Genomic DNA, 26,206 nt, shown 5'->3' on the forward strand with positions numbered 1-26,206 from the left:
TTGTAAAATTAACTATTTTGCTTGTATGTAGAGAGAAACTAGGATCATATTTATGTAAATAATTATTCATCAATAATTACTTGTTACTATTTATCAGTACTGTTACTACACAGGTTAGAACATTATCTCAATACAATATTAAGCATACATGTTACTTAAGACTAGCGCATGCGCATTATAACCCAGAGATCGGTACTGCGCATGCGTCTATGACGTCGCCAAAACACACCACCATCCAGTACGTATTGGACGTAGTAGTACGTCATCGTGGTACAGGCTGCAGCGAGACGCGGGTCTCTTTTTGTCTTAGTCACTGCCGCGCTACACTCAGAATGTACAGATAGTTGCTGTTGACACTACGGTGCTACGAAACACTGTTATGATGCGATTTCATTTGCTGATCTTACTCTTGAAAGCAGGTAAGACTTGTATGCCATATAATTGCGACTTTGCGTATTTTGGCTAACCGGTGATGAAATCCACGTGGTGCCACAAGCGGTGAGCGAATTTGAAGCAGCGTGGTAAAAAGTGTTTATCCATTCAATAAATGTCCAGGTCAACAATTGGAGCTTTACATCTAAAGCAAAATCGACAATGGGCAAAAATTTTGACGCGTTAAAATACTGAGCCGACACACGTCGGCCTGTTGATTGTAGTCGGTGTACGAATTGTTGTGCGTGGACGCGGTCTGGATACCAACTTTAGTCAACTATTGGGTCGGTTTATCTTCCCAAACCGATTCAAACCAGTTTTGAGTTGATCGGCATTGATTTGAGATTCTCTGTAGATCACGCGAGGCGTTTAAAAATATGCAATATAAAACACAGAATGTTATATTTAGAAGGATGGAGGGAGATGCTGATATATTTTGTTGAGTTTTATACTTAAGGGGCCATGGGGAGACTATTTAGCAAATGAATGGCAGACATGGACTACGTGCGGAATTCACTGAAGTACAGTAACTACAGTGACGCACACGGGGCGTTTCAGGTCAGCGCACATGCGCACAACAGTGCCGCCTTTTCGCGGAACAGCCACGGAGAATCTTGGACCTAACGGAAATCGGTCATTTAATAAAACGCTTTTTCAGTTCTGCCCACACATTTTCCATCAGATTGAGGTAAGGGCTTTGTGATGGCCGCTCCAATACCTTGAATTAGTTGTCCTTAAGCTATTTTTCCAAAACTTTGGAGGCATGCTTGGGGTCATTGTCCATTTGGAAGACCCATTTGCGACAGAGCTTTAACTTCCTGGCTGATGTCTTGATGTTGCTTCAATATATCCACATCATTAAAACAAAAAAAATTGTGTGATAGCAGAATTAATGGAAAACAACTACTTTACCAATGGTCCAGCAGCAAAGAGTCCACCAATCAGAGAACTGTGGCCAATGAAAATTTGTGATAAATGTGCAAATTATGAGAAAAAAACGGTTCTTATTGGTCAGCTAATTAAACAGCATTATTTAAGACTTGCTCGTATCAGCTATATGCATTGTAAAGTCCAGATTCTAAGCTTTAAAATGACACCTGACACCATTTTGTTCAGATCAAGCATGTGGTTATTAAATTATGTTTTATATATATATATATTCTGCTGGAAGTGCCCTCCACTAGCCCGGTTTAATCTCAGTTCAATGAATCCTATCAATAAAATATATATATAATTTTTTTTTCCAAATATGCTTCAGTTAATGTACACATCAACCAGCAGAATGGGCAGAAATGTGATCTCAGTGATTTGGAGTGGTATGATTGTTGGTGCCAGATGGGCTGGTTTGAGTATTTCTGGGATTTTCACGCACAACAGCTTCTAGAATTTACACAGAATGGTGCCAAAAACAAAAACATCCATTGAGAGGTGGTTCTGTGGACTGTAATGCCTTGTTGATGAGAGAGGTCAACTGAGAAATGCCAGATTGGTCCAAGCTGACAGGAAGGTGACCTTACCCAAAATAAACACGTTACAACAGTTATACGTAGAAAAGCATTTCTGAACGTGTTAAACTTTGAGGCGGATGGGTTATAGCAGCAGACGACCATGTTGGGTTCCACTTCTGTCAGCCAAGAACTGAAAGTTGAGGCTGCAGTGGGACTACCATCTGTGTACCTCAGCAGAAATCCAGATTCGACCAGGCAATGTTTTTCCAACGTCTACTCTCAAGTTTTGGTGAGCCTGGTCCCGCTGCAGCCTCCGTTTCCTGTTCTATGCTTAAAGTAGTTGTACCCGTCGCCTTAATGTTCGACTTGTTGTGTGTTCACAAATGCTTTTCTGTATAGCACTGTTGTAACGTGGCATCATTTGGGTTACTGTCAGCTTGGACCAGTCTGGACTTTCTCCTCTGACCTGTCATCAAGCAGTTTTCGCTTTCAGAACTGCCACTCAATGGTTGTTTTTGGCGCCATTTTCTTTACACACTAGAGACTGTTGTGCGTGAAAATCCCAGGAGATCAGCAGTTACAGAAATACTCAAACCAGCCCGTCTGGCACCAACAATCATGCCATGGTCAAAATCACTGAGATCACATTGTTCCCCATTCTGATGGTTGATGTGAACATTAACTGAAGCTCCTGACCTGTATCTGCATGATTTTATAAATTACACTGCTGCCACACGATTGGCTGATTGGATAATCGCATGAATAAGTAGATGATAAAGTGGCCGGTGAGTGTGTATATTATGTGAAAATTGTAACTTTTCTTAATTTTTTTAAATAATTTCATAGTGCTTTCTCATATTCTTTCCTAAAATGTGAGACCATAATCCAACCCTGGTACTGATTCATTAAAACTTCACTTTTAAGGGTAGTTATTTGGGTTTAGTAAGCATATTTGAATGTTTAGTGGCTTCAACTTTATGGTTTTGTATAAATTATTGGTATATCTTGTATGTAGTGTTGTCACGGTACCAACATTTCAGTAGTCGGTACCAATACAAGTGAAATTTCACGGTACTCGATACCATTTTCGGTACCAAAGCAAAACAGGTTACTAAACAACACTCTTTTAATAACAAAGTCCACAAAACATCAGCAGCAGAACGAAGAACAGAAATATGCCATTGAGCAACACTTTAATTTAAATATATTATTTTTTAATTATAACAAAACTGAACAATGTAATTAAAGTATTTTTGAACACTTATATAAGATTTGCTTCAACTTTTGCAACTTTAAATTTAAGTTTTTACCAAGTACTAAAAAAAGCCTAAATAAACAAGCATACAATAGAATTAATAAAAAACAATTTCCAAACTAATGTGCAAAGTGCTCTCTTATTAATAAAGCTGCATATTGCCATTTTTCTTCATGATAAGAAATGCATATGGACATATAGATATTATGATTAAATAAGTTCTAATCGAGCTGCATTAAGCGTGTGCGCTCGAGGGATGAGCGTCCCCGAGGCAGAGTCTCTCTCAGCCGGTGCAGTTTCAATCTCTCCCCCTTAGATCGGGACATTCGTGCAACTCATAGAAGAGTCCCGACCACACAGAGAAATGCCAGTTTCTGAGTTTATAGTTATTAACATGAGCTGCTTCTGTATTATTTGAACTTTAATAAAGCTATAAAGCATACAATTTTACTGCATTTAAGACGTTACGCCGGGATGTTTCCTTTAAAGGGCTCCGGCTCCGCTTATTCCACAGAGGTACATGCTTCTGAATGTACTTTAATAATTCCCGAATACTTTGAGATCTACATAAAATAAACTGTGAAAGTTTCGAGTGCATCTGGACTGATCTGTGTAATTCTTCCTCCGTCAGGCGTGAACTGCTGCTCTCACACGATATCGTTACAGTTTAATGTGATTTCATGTTACGTTAAATGAGATCAAACGACTATTCAACAACGAACATTTTTCTCGTCAATTTTGTATTTTCGACGATGTTGATAATGTCGACTAAACGTTTCAGCCCTAATGCAAATGATAATATGCTTTAGTTGCTTGAATAAATCCGAGTGTCTGTCTTTCAGGTGCTTTTATTAAGTTTGATGTGTTTCCTCCTTTCGTCAGAAAATTGCAAAAGCAGCGTTTACAAACAGGGTTTGCTGATCTATGATGTTTCCCTAACCTATGAATTTCCAAACCTGGCCTTTTCCACTTTTCTTTTCGACAAGATTCGGTTGAGACTCCGCAGCAGCTGCTTTGCTTGTCGTCATCTTTTGTGAGCGTTCGAAAGTTCCCACCTCTGCTTGGGTACCGGGTAGACTCGGTACCCCGGTACCTCCAGAAATTCTGGTATCGTAAATAATTATTTTTTGGAGTACTGGGGTACCGTTATTTTTGACAACACTACTTGTATGTTCTTTTTTCAGTTGCCAGCTCATGACAAAACAAAAAAACAGTGCTGCTTTTCAGCATGTGCTTTCTTCCAGTCATATAAGTCACCAGTCAATGTTCACATTATCCTAATAGTTAACCCAGTGACGTTTGCCTGCATAAGTACATTCAAAATTGCTAATTGAGAGCTATTTGAAACCAACATTTGCTTATTTGTTTAATATCACATACTATATAAGTATTTAAAGATCACATGAGGTAGATAATGTTATTATTTTAAATGCAAAATGTGTGTGTGTTAGGGAGTATCTGTGTTACTCCTGCATAAGTAGTATTTACACCACATACATATTTTCCAGTTTGCATCTTTTGAGTGTTGACATCTGTTCTCTCTTATTCACAGGTACTTGCTTTACGTTCCCTTTGACTGGAACTGAGGTTGTTGAGGAGGGATCAACATTTAGCAAACCTGTCATTAAAACCTCTCAATTGAAAAAGGATGATCAAGTCCATGTCCATTTTGGGTCCGAGTTATGTGCGCAGTACTTCTGTCATGATGGGACATGTGTCAACCACCCAACAACTGAGGGGCATTTCCAAGTACAGGGAGGTTCTTTAGTGCTGGTCATACCCAAAATCAACATCACTGACTCCGGCCTGTACCGTGTCTTCCATAATGGATATCAGACTGTCCTGAACTTCACTCTTGATGTTAAAGGTTAGTATGTAACAGTAATAATTGTAATTAGATTACATCCACTGATGTAAGTGATTACTGCATTTGTTACTAAGTAGAATTCATGTGCTTTAATTGTGTCTCTTTTCTTAACCTGCTGTTCTGTTATAAAGGCCAGACTTCTGCAATGCCTGATTCCACAAATGCAGCGCAAGAGATGCCAAACAACTCAAGTATGCCTAAATTCCAGATTTACACACACTTTGATTGTCTTGAAAACGTAACATTTTTATTTTGCTGTTCACATAATGAAGAAATTTACCAACTGATATTTGCTTGATGGGAAAATTACATAAAGCTCTACAATGTAAGTGAATGGGTGCCAAACTTTTGAATCTCCAAAATACACTTAAAGGAAGGATAAAAGTAATCCACACGACTCCAGTGGTTTAATCCATGTCTTCAGAAGGGATATGATAAGTGTGGATGAGAAACAGATCAATATTTAAGTCAGTTTTTACCGTTAGTTCTCCTCCCTGCCATGTAAGTGGCGATATGCACGAAGAATGTGAATCACCAAAAACAAAACACGAGCGTAAAAGTGAAAATAGAGAGCGATTTAGTATAAAAAAGTACGTAAATATTGTACCGTTTCTTACCCACACTAACTATATTGCTTCAGAAGACATGGATTAAACCACTGGAGTCTTATGGATTACTCTTATGTTTCCTTTAAGTGCATTTTGGAGCCATTTACTTGCATTATATGGACCAACAGAGCTGAAATATTCTCTTAAAAATCTTCACTTATGTTCTGCTGAAGAAAGAAAGTCATACACATCTGGGATGGCATGAGGGTGAGTAATGATGAGAGAATTTTCATTTTAGGGGGAATTATTCATTTAAGATGGCAACACACGCTTATTTGTGTAGTATACATTGTTGTTATTTACGAAAGCTAAAACAAAAACTGTTAACTGAAATAAGAGAAACTGAATAAAATTAGAAAAACTAAAACTGGAATCCTTAATCCGTGAAATAATTGCCCCTGAACATTCTGTTAATGAATAGCTTTTATTGGCCAGTGCATCACGTCATTGTGATGACACAATCATCTCAGGGTCAAACGTTCTTCAGCTATTATTCTAATTGCTTCAGCAGCCACTACATCTTTTACCTCATCAAAAACCCTGAGACAGCCAGCTGAGGTGCATCTGAAGTGTAAGCTAATATACAGTTTGAAATCATCTGTTGTTCTTTCCCCTACAGCATGGAGATACACTGCAGTTGCGGTCCCAACCGTGGTGCTGGTGGTCATCGTCATTGGTTTCATCTGCTGGAAGGCAAGTATTATAACTGGAATAATGCAGCAAGCTACACTTTGATTTTGCATTAAGAATTGTATTAATTTTTTCACTTGTCGGATAATAAAACTGGTGAAAAAAAATCCCATAAAGTTACATTGAAGGAGGGACCTATTTTAAAAGTTTTAAAGCACACTAGGGCTGCACAATTAATCAAACTAATCGCAATTACAGAAAATGCATGTTGTGACTGCTTTTAATGAAGTAAACGTATGTGAATCCGTCAGTATTTTGGTTGACATGTAAACTTTTGGACTAAATGTTCTATTCGTCATTGTTCACCAAAGCCTGCATGGGAAAATTCACCAGGAGTTTACATCATTGCAAAGCTACGAGCGTCTTTTATAACGGTTTCATTTTAATAACTCTGAATATTAATGCAGTTAATGTAAACTATACCGACCGTGAGGCCGTCTGTGATCCTCCTGTGGAAAAGCATCACAGTTTTGATCACTTTGTGTAAAATAGGCAACAATATATCATTAAGAGTTTTAATAACATCCACACAATGTGTGGTCAAGTTTGTGTGAATGACTGTACCAATGCATTCAGTTCATTCATCAACAATGTCTTGTTTCTTAAGATGGGTTAAAAAGAATAATACAATAACCCTGAAATCGTTCATATATTTTTATTGTACTATGTTTAAAGGATGCCCTTTAATTTCTGCTTTGATTTGCAGAAATTCAGATCCCGAACAGAACGGCCTTCTGGACAAGGGGAATGTCGGGAAGATTCAGATACAGAACAGAACGGCCTGCTGCGGAGTACGAGTCCTGAGTCGACACATGAGCCAGAAGTGTCTTACAATCACCAAAATGTGACCTTCTTGCTGTAGCGGTTGTTTCCCATCTCACACTCATTTTATCTCACTATTGGTTACGTTTTGCTTTAAGGTTTAGGGTAGCGAAGTAGGTTTTGATTATTTAACTCGATAGAACATTAACCTTAAAAGTATCACCGGTTCCTAAACTATACTTTTTTTTTTTATACCAATTTTATGAAATCCATTTTAACAAGATTACAAACATTATCTCAAAAAAACTTTGGTTTTATTTTTTTCAGTTTGTTGACTTTGTTTACAGACCCAAAGACTCGTCTCCTGAGCCTTCTGGTCTCCTCATGCCAGGGCCGGCAGAGGCTATAACATTAATGTGAAGAGGGAAAAAACACAAAAGCTAAACTGTTAATTCAGCCAACACTAATGATAAGTACGGTTTAACAAGATAAGTTCATTATTGTGAGTTAAACTTGATCTGTTACTTCCACTGATCTTGGCACTTTTAGATTGGGCACATCTAGCATGCTACATGCTCATCACTGATCACTGACGTTGACGAGATTAACCACTTAGGTATCAAAATATGGTACCAAACAAGACATTTTTCGATACTCGATTGTTTAGAAGCCATTCAGTCGGTGCCTAAAATAAATCGAACTCAATACCCAGCCCTACACTTGGAACTGCCACAGTACGTGTTAGGAACCACCTTTTATTATTTTGCACAAAAAATAAGTTCTTCAACTATATTTCTATCTTTCTTTTTGCACATCTAGGCCTATACTTTTACATATGATCAGCACTTTAATGTATTTTATGGATCGCTGCTATTTTAACGTTTTATTTTTACTGCTAGGAAGTTCAGTAGCCCCTTCTAGAGTTGTAGATTTCCACTAAATCTGATAAACTGGAGTAATTGCACTGAACACATTTTCCACACGAATGTATGCTCAGTTTATTGAAAGCAATCGCAGACGCAACACTTCACCAGCATGTTCTGTTGAGACTGACTTCAGTGTTTTATTTATTTTAATATGGTTTTCCAGATTCCCCTTTTATGATGCAAGTTTGAAAATATCTTGAAGCTTTAACCCTCTGGTTACCTCAAAGTTGGCGTGATCATTTATTTTAGTGTATTTATGTTTATATGTATTCATTGTGTTGATCGCTAGCTGACGTGTTTTTTTGCATGATGCTAATTTGTGCCTTAATGTATTTCCTAATCCTAACTCTGCACTAACATTACTTTAATGAAACGGCTGCTTTTATTTTTGCTTGCTTGATTTATTTTAGTTTTTTGTTGGAGTCTGGTTATGCAGGCTCAGTTGGTAGAGCGGGTCAGCTGCCAATCGCAGGGTTGGTGGTTCGATTCCCGGCCCACATGACTCCACATGCCAAAGTGTCCTTGGGCAAGACACTGAACCCCAAGTTGCTCCCAATGGCAGCTCTGCCATTATTGGTGTGTGAATGGGTGAATGAGTCACGTTGTAAAGCACTTTGGTAACCTCCTAATGTATAAGTGCAGACCATTTACCATTGTCATTAAGTATTTTCAGTTTGTAGTAGTCATTTTAATTTTTGGGTATTATTTTCATTAGCTGACATAAGTGCTCTTTTGAAATATGCTACTTTGTGCCTTAATGTATTTCTTAATCCTAACTCTGCACTAACATTAATGAAACAGCTGCATTTATTTATTGATTATTTATTCATACTGTTTGTTTACTATTATTTGTCTCTGCTTTATAATTCTTGATACTTTTATACTCCATCACAATATTAAGCTCAAATTGTGAAGTATTAACTGAGAAAGGAATATGCACATGTAGGAGTTATTTATAAACCAGATGTCAGAGTTTTACACTATAAAAACATGTTACATGTAAACCGACCGTGATGTCATCTCTTATAAAAGGCCAAAGTAATGTTAATTTTATTTATTTATTTTTAGAAGAAATGGCATTTTGGGCCAAATGTGACCAAATAATCTTTTCATACAATTAATTTCTGAAAGAATCAAATGTGAATCAACTTGTGAACAATAATTTGTGACTCACTGGTGCAATTGTCTGTATTTATGTCTTTTTTAATGTGAAATAAACACTTTGCAATGAATGGACTGGTCGTCTTCATCTAGTGGAGAGAAATCCTGCGATAAAGGAAAGTTCCAGAAATTAGGTAAAGCTGAAATTAAATACCTGCAAATAGAGAATTAATGGGAAATGCTATAAACTATTATCCGACTAAGAATATTATTTAATGTGATGCGTGTTAAAGCTTCATTCAATAGCACACACACAAAAATAATTTTAAGATTTACTGAATTCAGTTTAATAGAATTTTGTTATGAAATTGAAATTAGTCATTTTTAATCAAATGAAAATAAACCTTAATATTTTAAGTTTTATTAATTCAATCTTGTTAAAGTCCATCCATCCATCTTCAACTGCTTATCCGAAGTCGGGTCACGGGGGCAGCTCCTGCAGGGGGACCCAAACTTCCCTATCCCGAGCCACATTAACCAGCTCTGACTGGGGGACCCTGAGGCGTTCCCAGGCCAGTGTGGTGATGTAATCTCTCCACCTAATCCTGGGTCTTCCCCGAGGCCTCCTCCCAGCTGGACATGCCTGAAACACCTCCCTAGGGAGGCGGCCAGGGGGCATCCTTACCAGATGCCCAAACCACCTCAACTGACTCCTTTTGACGCAAAGGAGCAGCGGCTCTACTCCGAGCTCCTCACGGATGACTGAGCTCCTCACCCTATCTCTAAGGGAGAAGCCCGCCACCCTTCTGAGGAAGCCCATTTCGGCCGCTTGTACTCGTGACCTAGTTCTTTCGGTCATGACCCAGCCTTCATGACCATAGGTGAGGGTAGGAACAAAAATTGACCGGTAGATCGAGAGCGTTGCCTTCCGGCTCAGCTCTCTTTTCATGACAATGGTGCGATAGAGCGAGTGCAATACCGCCCCCTCTGCCCCAATTCTCCGGCCAACCTCCCGCTCCATTGTCCCCTCACTCGTGATCAAGACCCTGAGGTACTTGAACTCCTTCACTTGGGGCAATACCTCCTTCCCCACCCGGAGTACACACTCCATCGGTTTCCTTGTTAAAAAAGTACACAATTAAATTTGAATTTATTTATTTTGAGTGAAAGTGAAATTCTTACACTGCAGAGACTTTTAGCAACATCGTTACACATTTTGACAGTAAAAGTACTTGTACTGTTTTTTTAAATATAATACAGATTTCTACTCTATACAAAAAATGTGTAATGTAACCAAGCAGATTTCTCCTGCAGCATTTTTAGATTCTTTCACCATTAAAATGTGAAGTTTCTCCAATACAGTAGCAGCTGCAGGCAGAGAGACGTGAAGACTGTGGAACGGGAAAGAAGCAAAGAAATGAAGGTAGACACAATCCTAAATCATTTCAACTACATGTCTTGCATGTTTTCAGAGTATTCTCACCTGGAGTTTGGTACACACTTACGAATGAGCCGCTCTTGATAGCAGGTACAGTCACGGATGCTTTCGGACAAGAGCAAACATGCACATTATTGCAGTTGTGTAACAACAGTTTCAGAAACCCTGTAAATTTGATAGTTATTATCTGACACTTTTGGCTAGTTACAGGGATGGATTAATGACCGGGCCAATGGGGTCAGTGCCCAGGGGCCCTTGACTGCCCGGGGGGGCCCCTGGGTTTTAAGGTTGCACGATCTAGTTTGGCGATGAACAACTTTTGGAGGGGGGACCTTGGAGATAATTGGCCCTGGTGCCATTGCAAGTCATAATCCGTCCCTGCCTAGTTGTTGTTTTTAAATATATATATATATATATATATATATATATATGTTGGTATATATGACTTACCATATACATTCACTTTGTACTCCCTTGTTGCAATCTGTCTATTATCAACAATTAATGCTTTATAAATTCCAGATTCATTGGTTCTGATGTTTGAGATGCTCAGAGATCCAGTCTGTTGTTCCAGCTGAACTCTGCCAGTGAATCTCTCATCATAGTGGGTGTAAATATTCCCATGATACATCTGTGCAACACGTCCAGTTTGATTACCGCTTTCAAACATCCACAATATCTGGTCGTCTCTTTGTACATCAACTCTTGGATGTAGATTAAGGACGTCGCCCTCCATCACTGTAACGGTTCCAACATGATCAAACTCTCCCGCCACTGGAACAATATGAAAACACACATATATAAATACACTCACCTAAAGGATTATTAGGAACACCTGTTCAATTTCTCATTAATGCAATTATCTAATCAACCAATCACATGGCAGTTGCTTCAATGCATTTAGGGGTGTGGTCCTGGTCAAGAAAATCTCCTGAACTCCAAACTGAATGTCAGAATGGGAAAGAAAGGTGATTTAAGCAATTTTGAGCGTGGCATGGTTGTTGGTGCCAGACGGGCCGGTCTGAGTATTTCACAATCTGCTCAGTTACTGGGATTTTCACGCACAACCATTTCTAGGGTTTACAAAGAATGGTGTGAAAAGGAAAAACATCCAGTATGCGGCAGTCCTGTGGGCTGAAAATGCCTTGTTGATGCTAGAGGTCAGAGGAGAATGGGCCGACTGATTCAAGCTGATAGAAGAGCAACTTTGCCTGAAATAACCACTCGTTACAACCGAGGTATGCAGCAAAGCATTTGTGAAGCCACAACACGCACAACCTTGAGGCGGATGGGCTACAACAGCAGAAGACCCCACCGGGTACCACTCATCTCCACTACAAATAGGAAAAAGAGGCTACAATTTGCAAGAGCTCACCAAAATTGGACAGTTGAAGACTGGAAAAATGTTGCCTGGTCTGATGAGTCTCGATTTCTGTTGAGACATTCAGATGGTAGAGTCAGAATTTGGCATAAACAGAATGAGAACATGGATCCATCATGCCTTGTTACCACTGTGCAGGCTGGTGGTGGTGGTGTAATGGTGTGGGAGATGTTTTCTTGGCACACTTTAGGCCCCTTAGTGCCAATTGGGCATCGTTTAAATGCCACGGCCTACCTGAGCATTGTTTCTGACCATGTCCATCCCTTTATGGCCACCATGTACCCATCCTCTGATGGCTACTTCCAGCAGGATAATGCACCATGTCACAAAGCTCGAATCATTTCAAATTGGTTTCTTGAACATGACAATGAGTTCACTGTACTAAAATGGCCCCCACAGTCACCAGATCTCAACCCAATAGAGCATCTTTGGGATGTGGTGGAACTGGAGCTTCGTGCCCTGGATGTGCATCCCACAAATCTCCATCAACTGCAAGATGCTATCCTATCAATATGGGCCAACATTTCTAAAGAATGCTTTCAGCACCTTGTTGAATCAATGCCACGTATAATTAAGGCAGTTCTGAAGGCGAAAGAGGGTCAAACATAGTATTAGTATGGTGTTCCTAATAATCCTTTAGGTGAGTGTATATTCAGTATATGATGCAGTATATACTGTTATCGGTGGAAGATGAAAACATCTGTCTCTTCATATTTAGCAGTGGTTATACAGCAACCACAAAGGAAATATCCAATAGTGAAGCAGGAAGTTATCAAATGTTCCACATAGAAAACCTGTGCATTGTATTTTAAGATGATGTGAGTCTTTAAGAACTAAATCTGACAGTAAAACTACTAAAATGGTTTAGAGAATATTTCAAGTATGTATTAATCAGATGAGTGTGTTCGTGCTGTTGATTACCAGTCCAACTTCTCAGCTGCTTTTACAGGTTACATATAGTTTCTTGGAAGTTTTGCACGGCTCATTGTGGTCACATTATATGTTTCATACCTCAAAGACAAAGATAAAGCTTTCTGAAATGTAAAAATGCTTACGTTTAAGAAAAACCGTACAGTAAGTGTTATTACCAAAATAAAGCCGTAATTAATGCTGTGTGTTGAACAATCACATGCAGGTTTATCCGCCTTTACACACAAAAGCTCAAGGTTCAGTAAGTCAAGCAGGATGTTTGCACGCTGTTATTGCTCATATTGCCGTGGAACTGCATAAACTTAGTTTTGCATACAAATTTAATGTTAAAATGAAAAGAATGAAAAAAATCAAATGTGCACAATGCGGTTCATATAAAATCCACTGACTATCAGTAGCAACTGTTGAATGTGCGTCTCAACCAGAGATCACAACAACAAAGTGTGCATGATTGTCTTCTATAACACAAAGTAACTGCATTAGCTGTAAGAGCACCTTACCCCCCACAGCGATGACAAACACAAGAAACACCCGTGTGTAGATGAACATTTCCAACAACCGTCAGACAGAGTTTGAGAGAGCTTCACTCGATGATGCACCTGTAGCTTCAATTGTGACATCATCATAAAGTTTGTTTTAAATCTGTATCACCTCCTCATTTGCACTTCCTGTCATGTTTTAGGGTTTTTAATTCAGCTACTTAACAGTTGCAGGCATACTCGTATAGTATATTTTTCAATAGTATAGTATGTTTTTATATTAAAGTACTTCTATGAGTTTCCTGGCCTTTGTGTGACCCAGGAGAGAACATGTGAGGTCACTAAAAGTGTTGATGCTGCTGAAGATGAAGAGTAAAAACAACCAGAGGTCAAAGTGACTTATTATTCTCAGACGGTCACGTTGTGTGCTGCTTCTAGTTTTGGCTTTAGCAAAGGATGCAGCATCTTCGTGCACTTCGGCGGTCAATTCAGGACGGACTTAATAGACACTTGATCATTCATCTTATAGTTCAATCCGGAGGCTTTTTTCCGGAAATATCTCAACTATTATTTTGATTTGTTTTGGACCAAAATGGCATAAAATGTTATTCTGCACAATTGTTTTTTATTTCTCCTGGCATTATTTTTCCCTCATTCACATATTGTGCCTAGTGGGAAATACCTGAGTTTTTAAAATATCAATTGTAATGTTGCCTGCGTTTCCAAAATCAGTGGTATTTGGGTTCCACCCAACCACCCCCATTATATATAGACAATTATGACAAAATTGTTTGTTATTGGTTATTCTAGTCCTATTCATTTATTACCTTCAGATTTGCCATTTTTCAGATTTTTAATCATTTTGGTTGTGTTAATGAGAAAAGGCATAACTTTTACCAAAGGTGTGTATTTTGGGGGGAATTTTGATATTCAGTTCCTATAACACACTGTGTATACAAAATAGTCACAGGACAAAAATGTCCCCATTGAAACCCATTAAAACTGCTATATTTGATCCCAGTGCCAATAAAGCATAAAATCATGAATTCTATGATATTATGCTTTCATCCCGGAGCCAAACTGCTGTCTTGTTACCCCAAAACAGATAAGTCTTGTGATTTTTAGCCTGCTATCCCCAAATGTGTCCATTAGAGCAGGGGGGAACGCATCCTGACAGCTGAGAATGTTACTGTCAGATAGTGTTCCCCCGTGTTCATTTATGCATTTGGCAGACGCTTTAATCCAAAGTGCACTTATTACAGGGACAATCCTTCCGGAGCAACCTGGAGTTAAGTGTCATGCTCAAGGACACAATGGTGGTGGCTGTGGGGATCGAACCAGCAACCTTCTGATTACCAGTTATGTGCTTTAGCCCACTACGCCACCACCACTCCAATAAGAAAGAAAGCGCACACAAGTATTACATGGAATACTTTAATAACATAACATTAAAAAAAGTGAAAAAAGAAAAATGTGTGAATTATAGAAATATTACAAATAATACATATATGGAAAAATCAAAGTCATTCAAAACCAAGGAAAAACAAACAATATCAATCTCATAATTACAAGTATGTAAAAAAAAAAAACATGAAACTTTATCAATTGTTTGGGCTGTTAGTTCCTTCCTTATGTCTCATTGAGATTCAGCATGCTGCACGCAGACACTCCTTAAACTTTCTACACACTGTGGAACCACAAAAACGTATGTTGTATTATAGTCTTGTTTGTTGTTCAAAGCATAATAATAATAATATAAAATAAAAATATATATATATATATATATATATATATATGTATATATATAAAATTATAAATCTAAAAAAATATAAGTTTGGGAACGCGCGATTCTTGCGTCATTAGAAAGGGGCGGGGCTTCAAATACCGTTTTTAAAAGGGGAATTCTCCTGCACATTCTTCTCGCAACATCAAGTCATTGGACGAGCAAGTCAATGTATATATATATATATAAAATAAATTAAAAAATCTCAGGGAGGAGCTTTTGTTTCTTGCGTCATTAGAAAGGGGGCGGGGCTTCAAAGACCGGCTCCGTTTTTAAAAGGACATTCTTCCCGCAACATCAAGTCTTAGGACGAGCAAGTGTAGTCAAGATGTTCGACGTGTTAGTCATGTTTAGTCTACTTTTTACGTGTTTACCAGGTAAGACATGTGCTCAAAAGTTAAAGCAATTAATTTATGTTTGGGAGCGGATCTGCTTCACTCGTACAGACTATAATATCTTTATGGTTGCAGGTGATGGTGATGATGTTGTGTTAATAAAGGTGTCGGATGGAGACAACCTGACCCTCTCTACTCAAATCGCTAACCCGGACGATGATCCTCAGGTTCTCTTTATCCTCCAAAAAGAGATATCAGATGAGCTAATAGCACAGCTAGTCTGTCATCATCGGAAATGTGAAGCTGAGGGCTTAAAATCTGGCGTTTTACTCCATTATGATGAGCAGAACGTGACGCTGATCCTGTTGAACGTCAACCGCAGTCAAGAGGGGCTTTACAAAGTGTGCAGCCTGAGTGGTAAACTGTCGGAAAACAGGATTTATAACGTTTCTGTATTTGGTAAGTATACTTAAGCAAAAAAATATTGCTATTGCATCATCTAAATTCTAAGATACTGAAAGAAAACTGTATGGAAGAACGTGGAGAAACGGTAGTTTATTTAGAAGTGTTTTTATTTTATTTTACATATGCACCTAAACATTCAAAAAGCATAACTAAAGACGTAGAATAAGTATGAAAGTATGAACTCGAGTTACCCATGGGCGAAATGACGTCGGAAGATCGTTACGTCACTGGTCACGTGTCATGTCTGAAAATGCTGGGTCTCGTTTGGAAAGTCCCGTCCTCCGGGCAAATTGAAAAATTTAAATTTGTGAAAATGTGAAAGTTTCTCACCCACATCTATCACATTGCTTCATTAAACCACTTCTATAACTACAAAAAAAAAAAAAAAAAAAATCACGAACGTCCACAGTCAAAGGACATGATGTCATTGGCATGACACTCCACTTCAATTTAAAGGGATATACTCACAGTCAGCATAAACGTCGTCAATACAACTCAAGCAGTTAAATTAATGTCTTCTAAAGCAATACGATTTATTTTGGTGTATTAAAAAAAAAAAGATAAATATAAAGATCGATATTTAAGTACTTTTTAACTCTAAATCATCGCTTCCGGTAAGCTTCACGAGAGGGTTGTTTTTTTTTTTTTTTCTTCACGAGAGGGTGGAGTTCAAGCGGTCTCGCGTGTGACGTAGTTGCGTTGTCATGATGCAACGAAAACAAGTTCTCACGTGTTTAAAATGCTAATGCGATTACGTCATGTGCTTACCGGCGCCGACCAGATGCATGATTTAGAGTTTAAAAAAAAAGTGCTTAAATATTTATCTGTTCATACCAAGTGCGATCATGTCACTTTAGAAGACATTAATTTAACATCTGGAGTCGTATCAATGACATACATTTATGATGACTGTCTGTGATTTTTGGATCTTCGAAAGAGAAATCTCCATTCACTTGCATTTTAAAGACCAGCTGAGCTGAGATATTTTTCTATATTTCTTCAAATGTGTTTTGGTGAAGTCCTACACAAGTGTGGCCTATACCATGAAGCTCACCGAACAAATGTAGGGTTCCAGGATTGGTTACTACATGTCAACTATTTGCAAACTGTTTTTTGTTCCTTATAGATCGTCCACCCTGCACTGTCAGCCCATTGACCCCCTCTCCAATGCTCAGTAAATCATTTCCTGTTGGCGTTACTACAGCTGTAGCTGTAGCCATCTTTGGGGTGCTCCTCATAAGTGTCATCATTGCTGTCCTATACAGGAAACACAAGAATGCAAGTATTGTCACAGGAATATGTAACCTAACCTGTCAACATTCTGTCTCTTATGAATAATTATATGGTACCTTTTTATAACTAAATGATGGGCTAATATTATGTGGTTTGAATTTTAAACCCTGATATCGATTATAAAAACATGACTATTGAAATATATTTAGCTTTGCCATCTACACCATTACATTACATCAATTAATTGTGTTTTTGTATTGAATTGCAGCGACATATTTACGAAGGGCCAGTTGAGATGACAAACACTTAGTCGCTGCAGCCAGCAGGTGTCATGGAAACCAAAGCAACCAATGCAGGGCTTAATCACAGTACGTTGACCCTGGATTGCAGGTGCTGTGGTGTTGAGGATCATATGGACTGCGTATATTATCTGTAATATCAGTGGTGACCTCATTAAGTTCCGGACTAACGAGGAATGGTGCATTACTGTAATTCAGAACATGCAGTTCTACTCCGCAGACGTTGAGTCTGTCCTCTGCACTTTGTCTGGTTTGGTTCAGCTACGAAATCAGATATCAGAACAGTTTGGACCGCTGAGAGGATTATTCGTCACCCCCTGCCCTCCCTTCAAGAACGTACACTTCCAAAGTGAGGAAAAAGGCTGGAAAAATCACTCTGGACCCCACCGACCCAGCCCACTACCTTTATGAACGGCCTTCTGGCCGACGCTTCAGAGCTCCGAGCACCAGAACTGGCAGGCAGGAGCCACTTGTGCTTTTAGGGGGCACACTTTTAACTTTTAATCTATCTTAACCTACTTTCATGATTATTTCAAGTCATTTTTCACCATGTCATGTATCACTGCAATCTCTAGAACTAAGCTAATAAAACAATTTCAACTGAAATGAACGTTTCATGTTCACTTCTTTGTATTGTCATTTTGTATTGTAGAGTGATGATGATCAATACTGTGATTTAACCACATCTAGGCACTTTTCTGCATCTGTAAACCATATGACACATATAGGTACATCTTGGCAGTTTTCTGAGTAATTTCCTCTTGACATAAAGTTATGGCACAATAAATACCTTTTTGTTTTTTTTTCCATTACTGCCACCCAAAATGTTATGGTGTGATACAATTCCAAATTTTGGGGGGCAAGCTTGTTGACACAGGGTCACTGGGCCTAAGTGTGTCCTACTCGCTTTCCTGAAACGAGACAGTCTTGATGACGTATACGGCCGACAAATGCAACATCTGGGGGACGCATTCTTCCAAACGAGACACAGCCACTGTCTTGCATTGTTGTGCACTGGAAGCTCCCGTCACCAAGACAAATTCCTTGCATGTGCAAGCACACCTGATTCAGGTCATTTTTTTGTATGTTGAAATACTACCTCTTATTCCATTTTTTTTTTCTCCCAGTAAGACATGACGTAGGATGACGTCCTGAAGAGTAGTTAACACAGTGAATTTGAACGTCACAATGTCGACTTCCGGACCAACCAATCTCTGGTGGTGCTGCTGAATTTGAGTGCCACCTACTGGTGCAACACAATGCCATGACAGGACTCTTTATCATGGCGGTACTATTTAGTATCATATCTCAGTTGGAATGTGTTGTTTCTTGTTTGGACATTATCTTGCGTACTTGAATTGCATGTTTTTCTTTATTCTTGTTCAATGCTGTTCTCCAAATGATGCAATAATGCTATTTTCTGCTGTATAGAAATGATTTTGATTGCTATGGAGATTTGGTGAATGAATAATTTAAGATTTACTTGTGTTTGCTGATTTGTCGGCAGTCAACGTTTCAATGTGAGATGAGATGTCTGCGATTATAATTGTATTATTATTGTAAATATTTTGAGCAATTGTTGTATTATAAAAATCATGCTGTCTGTACAATTGTTCAGACGCATTGTTTGTTTTATTGTCATTTTTAGAAATCCAACATCAATAATTCCAAATTCCAAATGGTAATAATTCCAAAAAAGTATTTAAAAAAAAATAAAAAATCTTGAAAAGAATTCATCGTCTCTTTTTAAATGACTTGCAACATTCATCATCTTGATTAACTGAAACTAACAATTCAAAATCAGACATGTTGATAACTGGTTCAATCTAAAGCCTCCTGCATATACTACAGTTGTACACTTCACAAACATGTCTTCTGAGTACTAGACCTTATTCACGCTAGCGCCATCTTTGATTTTTAACGGGAATGACAACGAGGCTGTGAAGAATGGACTTGAAGTTTCTTCAATGGACTGTACTGTAGTTTAAAGTGTTTTTGATCAAATTGATCAAATATTTGTCCAAGCAGATTCAGCATTCAAAGAACTCCAGACAACAAGAATTTTATGGAAAATCAGATGTGATCTAGGGACTTTATACAGCTTTACGCCGTTAGTGCCATTGAAGAGACCGTAATTGGGCTTTTCCACTGCACGGTACAGCTCTACTCGACTCTGCTTGCTTTTGGGGGTTTTTCCACTGTGCATAGTACCTGGTACTTTTTTTTAGTACCAGCTCGGTTGAGGTTCCAAGCGAGCCGATACTAAAATGTGATGCCAAAATCCAGCAGATCACTGATTGATCAGAGAGAATCGTCACAACCAGAGTCACTGGATTTCCAACACGGGACGTCAACCCGCTAGTTTTAAAGTTAGCAACAGCGATAACGGTATCATTTGTTCAGGCGACTTTCGAATTGTGAAAAGAAATGGCGCAAAACCACGTTGTGGTCAATAAACGATGTCCTCTTGTAGGCGACGAACGAAACGACACAAAACGAAAAGGTCTTTCAGGAAGTGTCTCAGCTGTTGGCTGCACACGGCTACCAACAGTGTAGGGAAAAGTACACAATTTAATTAAAAGTGACTACAAAACCATCAAGGACCACAGCAGCCGGAGTGGTTCAAACAGAAAAAAGTGGAAGTGGTTCGACCAAATGGACTATCTTTCGCAATGGGATGGAGTGACCTGGACTGGCGTTGTTGGAGTCCACGATGGAGGATGGTATGTTTTGTTACGTTAACTCTATACTCTGCTTGAGAGCTTCACTTTATTTAGTTGACCAGCTACTGGACAACTGCTTTATGCAGCACAATGAGCTATTAGCTAACAGCTAGCGGTCGTTTTATCGTTTATGGTCAGTAATGTTTGTTTCACGTTTAAGATGATTTCACGGCAGTAGAGGCGGCGCAAATATGACGATCAGCCTATAATCCCACCCACATTGAGGCGGCACTAAACTGCAGTGGAAAAGCAAGCTCAGAAACGTAAAGCGAGTCGAGTTGAGTCAAACCGTAACGTGCAGTGGAAAAGTGCATGTCTATCCCTCACAGCCTTGTTGTCATTCCCCTCATCCCAAAAGTGGCGCTAGCTTGAATAAGGCCTATTACAAGTGCTCTACTGGCATGTGTTAATAGTAAAAGATCATATAAGTAGTACCAATATTGTGTGTGAAATACATTAAACAAAATGACATTATAGAGCACAAATGAACAAAAACAAACAACAAATGGAAACTGGTTCACAAAAATACAACAGAACCAAAACGACTACTAAATTAATTTAATCATGTTGCTACAGTAATACATCAATGAAAACGATCTATTAATAATAACACAATATTAGCAGTTATTCTTTTTAGGATGCAAGTAAATTATCTGTAATGGCGGATAAATCTGCAACTTATCTTGCTGCATTAATATCAAAGCAATTCCACGTTATGATGTCTGCAGAACGTTTCATCAGCACACAGAGGAATAAACCCTTCCCCGAGTAGAGGAGAACCTCACGTGCTCAACCAGAAAAGACAACAGAGGCAATGCCCACAAGACCAGACAGAACCAACCGAACCACAACCTCAACATCACCACAATACTGTTGACAATCTGAAAGATAAGAGACGGACATACTGGCATTAAACCGTATATGTTTAGAAGTTGCAATGATGTCATTGTGGCAGGAAGAGTCTTTATTAGTTACGTACCTTCATATTGTGTGCAGAAGTCTTTCATTTGAAGGTAGATGGTCTTATTGCTGACTGGATTTGCAGCTGTGCAGCTGTAGTTCTCTGTATCATTATAATGGAGGTGTAACGGTAGACTGAGGTTGATGCTGAGATCTGAACTTCTGGTCTGATTCAACATTTCACCACCTTTATACCACGAGATGAACACGTCTTGATCATTTCTAACAGAGCAGATCAAAGAGCAGAGCTCCAAACTTTCCTGTAATGTAACTAGAATACAGATTACAATTATTACATTCAAATGCCTCAAAGCCAAGAAAGTCTCTTTCTGTTCTTTTGTGTTTATTGACTCCCATTCAATAGATAAGAATAATACTTTCTTAGGCAGGAATAGGACGGACTTACCTGGAGATTGGTGCACACTATCCAATGAGCTGCTACTCATGGCAGGTACAGAGACAGTCGCTTTAGAACAAGCAGAGAACATTAACAAATGGGGCTTTCCACTGCACGGTACAACTCGTCTCTGCTCGCTTTTTGGGGGTTTTACACTGGATAGTTCCTGGTACCTGGTACATTTTTTAGTACCAACTTGGTCGAGGTTCCAAGCGAGCCGAGCCGATACTAAATGTGACGCCAAAATCCTGCAGATCACTGATTGGTCAGGGAGAATCATCACTACCATCGTCACTGGATTTCCGACATGTGACATCAACCCGCTAGTTTTAAAGTTAGCAACAGCGAGAACAGCATAATTTTTATTCAGCATAAAAAGAAATGGTTGTGCACAAAACCACGGCGTGGTCAATTAATGAGGTGCAGATGTTCCTCTCGTTAGCGACAAACGAAAAGATGTGAAACGATAAAGTCACTCAGTAAGTGTCTCAGCTGTTGGCCGCACACGGCTACCACCGGACCTACCAACAGTGTAGCGAAAAGTTTAAAAAACTTAAGTGACTACAGAACCATCAAGGAAAAGTGGAAGTGGTTCGACCAAATGGATGCTATCTATGGCAATGGGAGGGAGAGTGTCCTGGACTCGGCCACGATGGATGATGGTACGTTTTGTTATGTTAACTCTATACTCTGCTTGAAAGCTTCACTTTATTTAGTTGACCAGCTACTGGAAGTTTCTAAAACAACCAGGCCAATTTAACTGTTACACCTGTGTAAAATCACCATGCAACAACTGCTTTATGCAGCACAATGAGCTAGTAGCAAACAGCTAGCGGTCGTGTTATTGTTTATGGTCAGTAATGTTTGTGTCGCGTTTAAGATGATGTCACGGCAGTAGAGGCGGCGTAACTATGACGATCAGCCTATAATCCCACCCACATTGAGGCGGCACTAAACTGCAGTGGAAAAGCAAGCTCAGAAAAGTAAAGCGAGTTGAGTCGAACCGTTACGTGCAGTGGAAAAGTGCCAAAATATTAACATTGGGAAGGTTATTTTTCCATATTGTTTGCAGGTATAACTTACCATATACATTCACTTTGTACTCCCTTGCTGCAATCTGTTTATTATTAACAATTAATGCTTTATAAATTCCAGATTCATTGCTTCTGATGTTTGAGATGGTTAGAGATCCAGTCTGTTGTTCCAGCTGCACTCTGCCAGTGAATCTCTCATCATAGTGGGTGTAAATATTCCCATGATACATCTGTGCAACACGGGCACTCTGACTGCCACTTTCAGCCGTCCACAATATTTGTAAGTTCCCCTTTAATTCAACAACTCTTGAATGTAGTCTGAGGACACCACCCTCCCTCACTGTAACTGATTCAACATCATCAACTTCTCCACCCACTGGAACAAAATGAAAACGAGATATGAGGAAAATAAAAACAAGTTACTACAATCATATTTTTGACTACCAATTTGAGTCAAAGAACAAATATCAAGAGATATTGCGACTCTATTTTGAGCCTCATGATCAGAAAGCTGCTGTTTTAATCCCGCTATCTGTAGTCTGTGTTGACCAAATACATTTGATTGAATTATGACACTTCCGGTTTTAAACTAGATCTTTCATAACTTTTCCATGCATGTGTTCACTGTGCAGCACTATAGCAGGCATGTGGTTGGACTGAAAGCAGCAAGTTGTGGTAAAGGAAGTTAGCCTCACGCTTCTGAGGTTTTAGACAATGCTGCATGTAAATGACACGGCTTTGACCAGAAAGTGTTTCTTTGTCTCAAAGAGTCAAAACAAAAAATTATTAAAAAAATATGGTCCATTTTTTTATTGAATCGGTTTCAATTGTTTTAATTTGAAACGACAAAAAACGAGTTTTTTTATTACATTTTTTTCTAAAAAGACATCAGTCTCTGGGTTGATTTACAGTTTGTTAAGCAAACAGGAAGTCTGCTCATTTTTTCCACAAAAGGTAAACTATGTGTAAAATGTATTAATTGAATTAAAAAATATTTTTGGTCTGTGGATGTCACAACAACACCCAGAAATTGACTTATTTAGGACTTTCCTGGATAACAAATTTGACTGTAAAACCTTTTGATCGTTGGATATACGTTTACCTGCCTTGTCACACAAAAGTGTGTGGTTATGCAAGCCAAGACGTCCATTTGCTTCCTTGCGACTGTCCATACGGCATTTACATTTTACAGACACCTTTAGGCAAAGCGACTTACAGTGCATTTAATGTATACAGTTTATCAGTGCAAGGGCGTAGATTTGGCTTGGACATTGGGGGGCTTGCAGTGTGAAGCATTTTCATGTTTCCATTGATCCTGGTATAAATATTGGGGTTACCTCTTCCACCCCCCCCACCCCCATCCCCTCTGGAATCTACACCCTTGTATCAGTGTGTTTGTATTTCCCTGTGAATCGAACCCATGACCATTATTTTATATAAACTGTATATAAACAAAAGCAATATTATATTTAAAAGTTTCTTACCCTCCACACTGATGACAAATAAGATGAAAGCCCACATACTGATGCACTTTGTTTTAGGAGTATCAGGTGTTATTTTGAATCGCGTCAGTTCTCTCGATGATGCACCTCAACAGAGCAGGATGGACATTCAGTGAAGATCTTCTGTCTCTCAAGAGGAAGTGACACCTGAAATGAAATCATTCACCTGCTACCAATAGGTGGCAGTGTAACCTCTATCGGTCAGAGAAAGGCAGAAGTTTTCTTGCACCTGGAAGTAATTGTTTATTTATTTTGAACAATAAATGGCCATTAAAGTGTTGAGGAGACCCTCGCCAAAAGGCAGAGATTTGCCATGACTTTGTCAAAAACAACAACAACAACTAATTCCCCTGGTAATCTAGTGGTCTTTTTTAAAATGTTATGTTGTCCTATGTCCAAAAGTAAAGCTAATAGAACAATGAATACAGCATGTTTAAGGGTTGTTTTTATGGTAAAAATATAAGACTAATCCTGCTAAAATTGTATATTTAATAAAATCTTTGTGATCTTATCTCTGATATGTGGGTAAGGAATCATATTACCCATATATTTGTTGTTTTGAATACTTGTTTGCTAGATTTTTAAAATTATTTTGGTATGCCAGCTTCAAATATAGAAATATATATAAATAAATAAAGTTAAAATTTGTGCAGAATTATAAAGAACTGAGGTAATTACGCAAATAGAAAAATGAGGTATGTAGAAGAGACATGGGTCAGTTGTCACAGCCTACCATTAAATCTCAACCTACTATTCAATTCCAGCAAACCTACCAAAATGACATTACTCAGACCAATCGTAGCACGTTCTATCTTCAACCAATCACACTTCGTTTTACTGTCAGGGTGGGACCAGAATCACAGCGCTCTCATGAGCATGGATACGGATAAGCTCCAGAAACGGACGCCATGAGAGGAATACTGTGACTTAAGGTTTGTAACATCTTCTCTCGGTATAAACGTGTGTATTGTCTTGTTAAATGTCGACAGCTGAGAACTGCCCATTTGTAGAGTGTCCTGATCATTGCCATTATAGCTAACCTGTCTGACTGTATGAGTCTGCTATTTGAATTTTCTACCAATTTTCTAAACTGAAATGTGTACTCTTAAATCCACTCTACAAATGGGAAATATTCAGCTGTCGACATTTAACAAGACTTAACACATGTTTATAACTGAGAGACAATGATACAAACCATAAGTCATGGTATTCCTCTGATGGCATCCGTTACTTTAAGAGTTCGCGGCCTTGGAGCGTATCTGTTAGTGCTTAATTCCATGCTCATGAGAGCACTGCGACTCTGGTCCCACCCTGATAGTAAAACGCAGCGTGATTGAAGATAGAACGTGCTACGATTGGTCCAAGCATTGTGGCAATAATCTGATTGGCTTGAGTAGAAGATGGGTGGAGTCCACCTATATGTGGATTGTGCGCAGCTCTCGCACATGAAATATTTCAGAACTCTGCCATCCGCAAATGCACAACAAGCGATTCGCGAAAAAATGCGTACGGTTCACAAAGGAACTCTGGACATAATTGTGTTTTATTTGTGAACGCACTTAATTTTTTAAAAACTCCCAACATATATTTAATTTCATTTTTGTGAAACTCCAAAAACGTACATTTATTTGTGGATCTGATTCAATTTATTTGTGAACCAACTTTCTATTGGTGAATTTCTTTCCGTTTGTCTCTGCATTAGAAGCAATTTTCTCTCCATATGAAATGATTAAACTACATTTTGAAAATAAACAATTGGGCCAACATAAAATATTTGACTTTATATTTGAATTTAAATTAAAAAAAATACATTTTGTATAAATCGGACGATCCCCATCTTGCACTACTACAGAGGATGAATTATATATTACAGTATATATTCAATTTAAATGTTTTGTATTTTAATTTTAACTTTGGTGGTGTTGTATTATAATTGGGAATTCGTTTGAATCGTATCCAAAAAAAACATTGCGATCAGAGTGTGAATAAAGTGCGCGAAGATAAAACCAAAGTCAAACCAATGGATCAAAACCAACATTGGATTATTTAACGAGTTGCCTGCCGGAGGATTTATCATAGTGTATTTCAAACACCCAGTTTCCTTTGATTTTGGAGATCGTGGTGGATTTTATCATCTGTGTTCGTGAGTACTATACAA

General features: G+C 38.6%; 3 protein-coding genes across 4 annotated transcripts; 2 read left to right on the plus strand and 1 right to left on the minus strand.

Annotated features, from left to right (window-relative positions):
* Positions 1–279: 279 nt before the first annotated feature.
* LOC127625420 (uncharacterized) lies at positions 280–9,213 on the plus strand. The gene is made up of 5 exons (XM_052100713.1): positions 280–419; positions 4,688–5,002; positions 5,134–5,193; positions 6,230–6,303; positions 7,007–9,213. The coding sequence occupies exons 1-5, from the start codon at positions 380–382 to the stop codon at positions 7,160–7,162; spliced, it is 645 nt and encodes a 214-aa protein (XP_051956673.1). The 5' UTR covers positions 280–379; the 3' UTR covers positions 7,163–9,213.
* A 6,044-nt stretch (positions 9,214–15,257) lies between these two features.
* LOC127625419 (uncharacterized) lies at positions 15,258–18,020 on the plus strand. Of its 2 annotated transcripts, XM_052100712.1 has the most exons (4): positions 15,258–15,477; positions 15,571–15,894; positions 17,027–17,178; positions 17,402–18,020. In XM_052100712.1, the coding sequence occupies exons 1-4, from the start codon at positions 15,429–15,431 to the stop codon at positions 17,441–17,443; spliced, it is 567 nt and encodes a 188-aa protein (XP_051956672.1). In that variant the 5' UTR covers positions 15,258–15,428; the 3' UTR covers positions 17,444–18,020. The 2 variants fall into 2 exon arrangements, with proteins under 2 accessions (XP_051956672.1, XP_051956670.1); XM_052100710.1 differs by having other exon boundaries at positions 15,258–15,894.
* A 1,055-nt stretch (positions 18,021–19,075) lies between these two features.
* LOC127625416 (SLAM family member 5-like) lies at positions 19,076–24,166 on the minus strand. The gene is made up of 5 exons (XM_052100701.1): positions 24,031–24,166; positions 22,596–22,922; positions 21,522–21,581; positions 21,135–21,386; positions 19,076–21,036 (listed from the first exon to the last, which is right to left on the minus strand). Exons 1-5 carry the CDS (start codon positions 24,065–24,067, stop codon positions 20,945–20,947), a joined length of 768 nt encoding a protein of 255 aa, XP_051956661.1. The 5' UTR covers positions 24,068–24,166; the 3' UTR covers positions 19,076–20,944.
* Between the last annotated feature and the right edge of the window lie 2,040 nt (positions 24,167–26,206).

The sequence above is a fragment of the Xyrauchen texanus genome, chromosome 31 (assembly GCF_025860055.1).
Source record: "Xyrauchen texanus isolate HMW12.3.18 chromosome 31, RBS_HiC_50CHRs, whole genome shotgun sequence".
In the NCBI taxonomy this organism is placed as follows: domain Eukaryota; kingdom Metazoa; phylum Chordata; class Actinopteri; order Cypriniformes; family Catostomidae; genus Xyrauchen; species Xyrauchen texanus.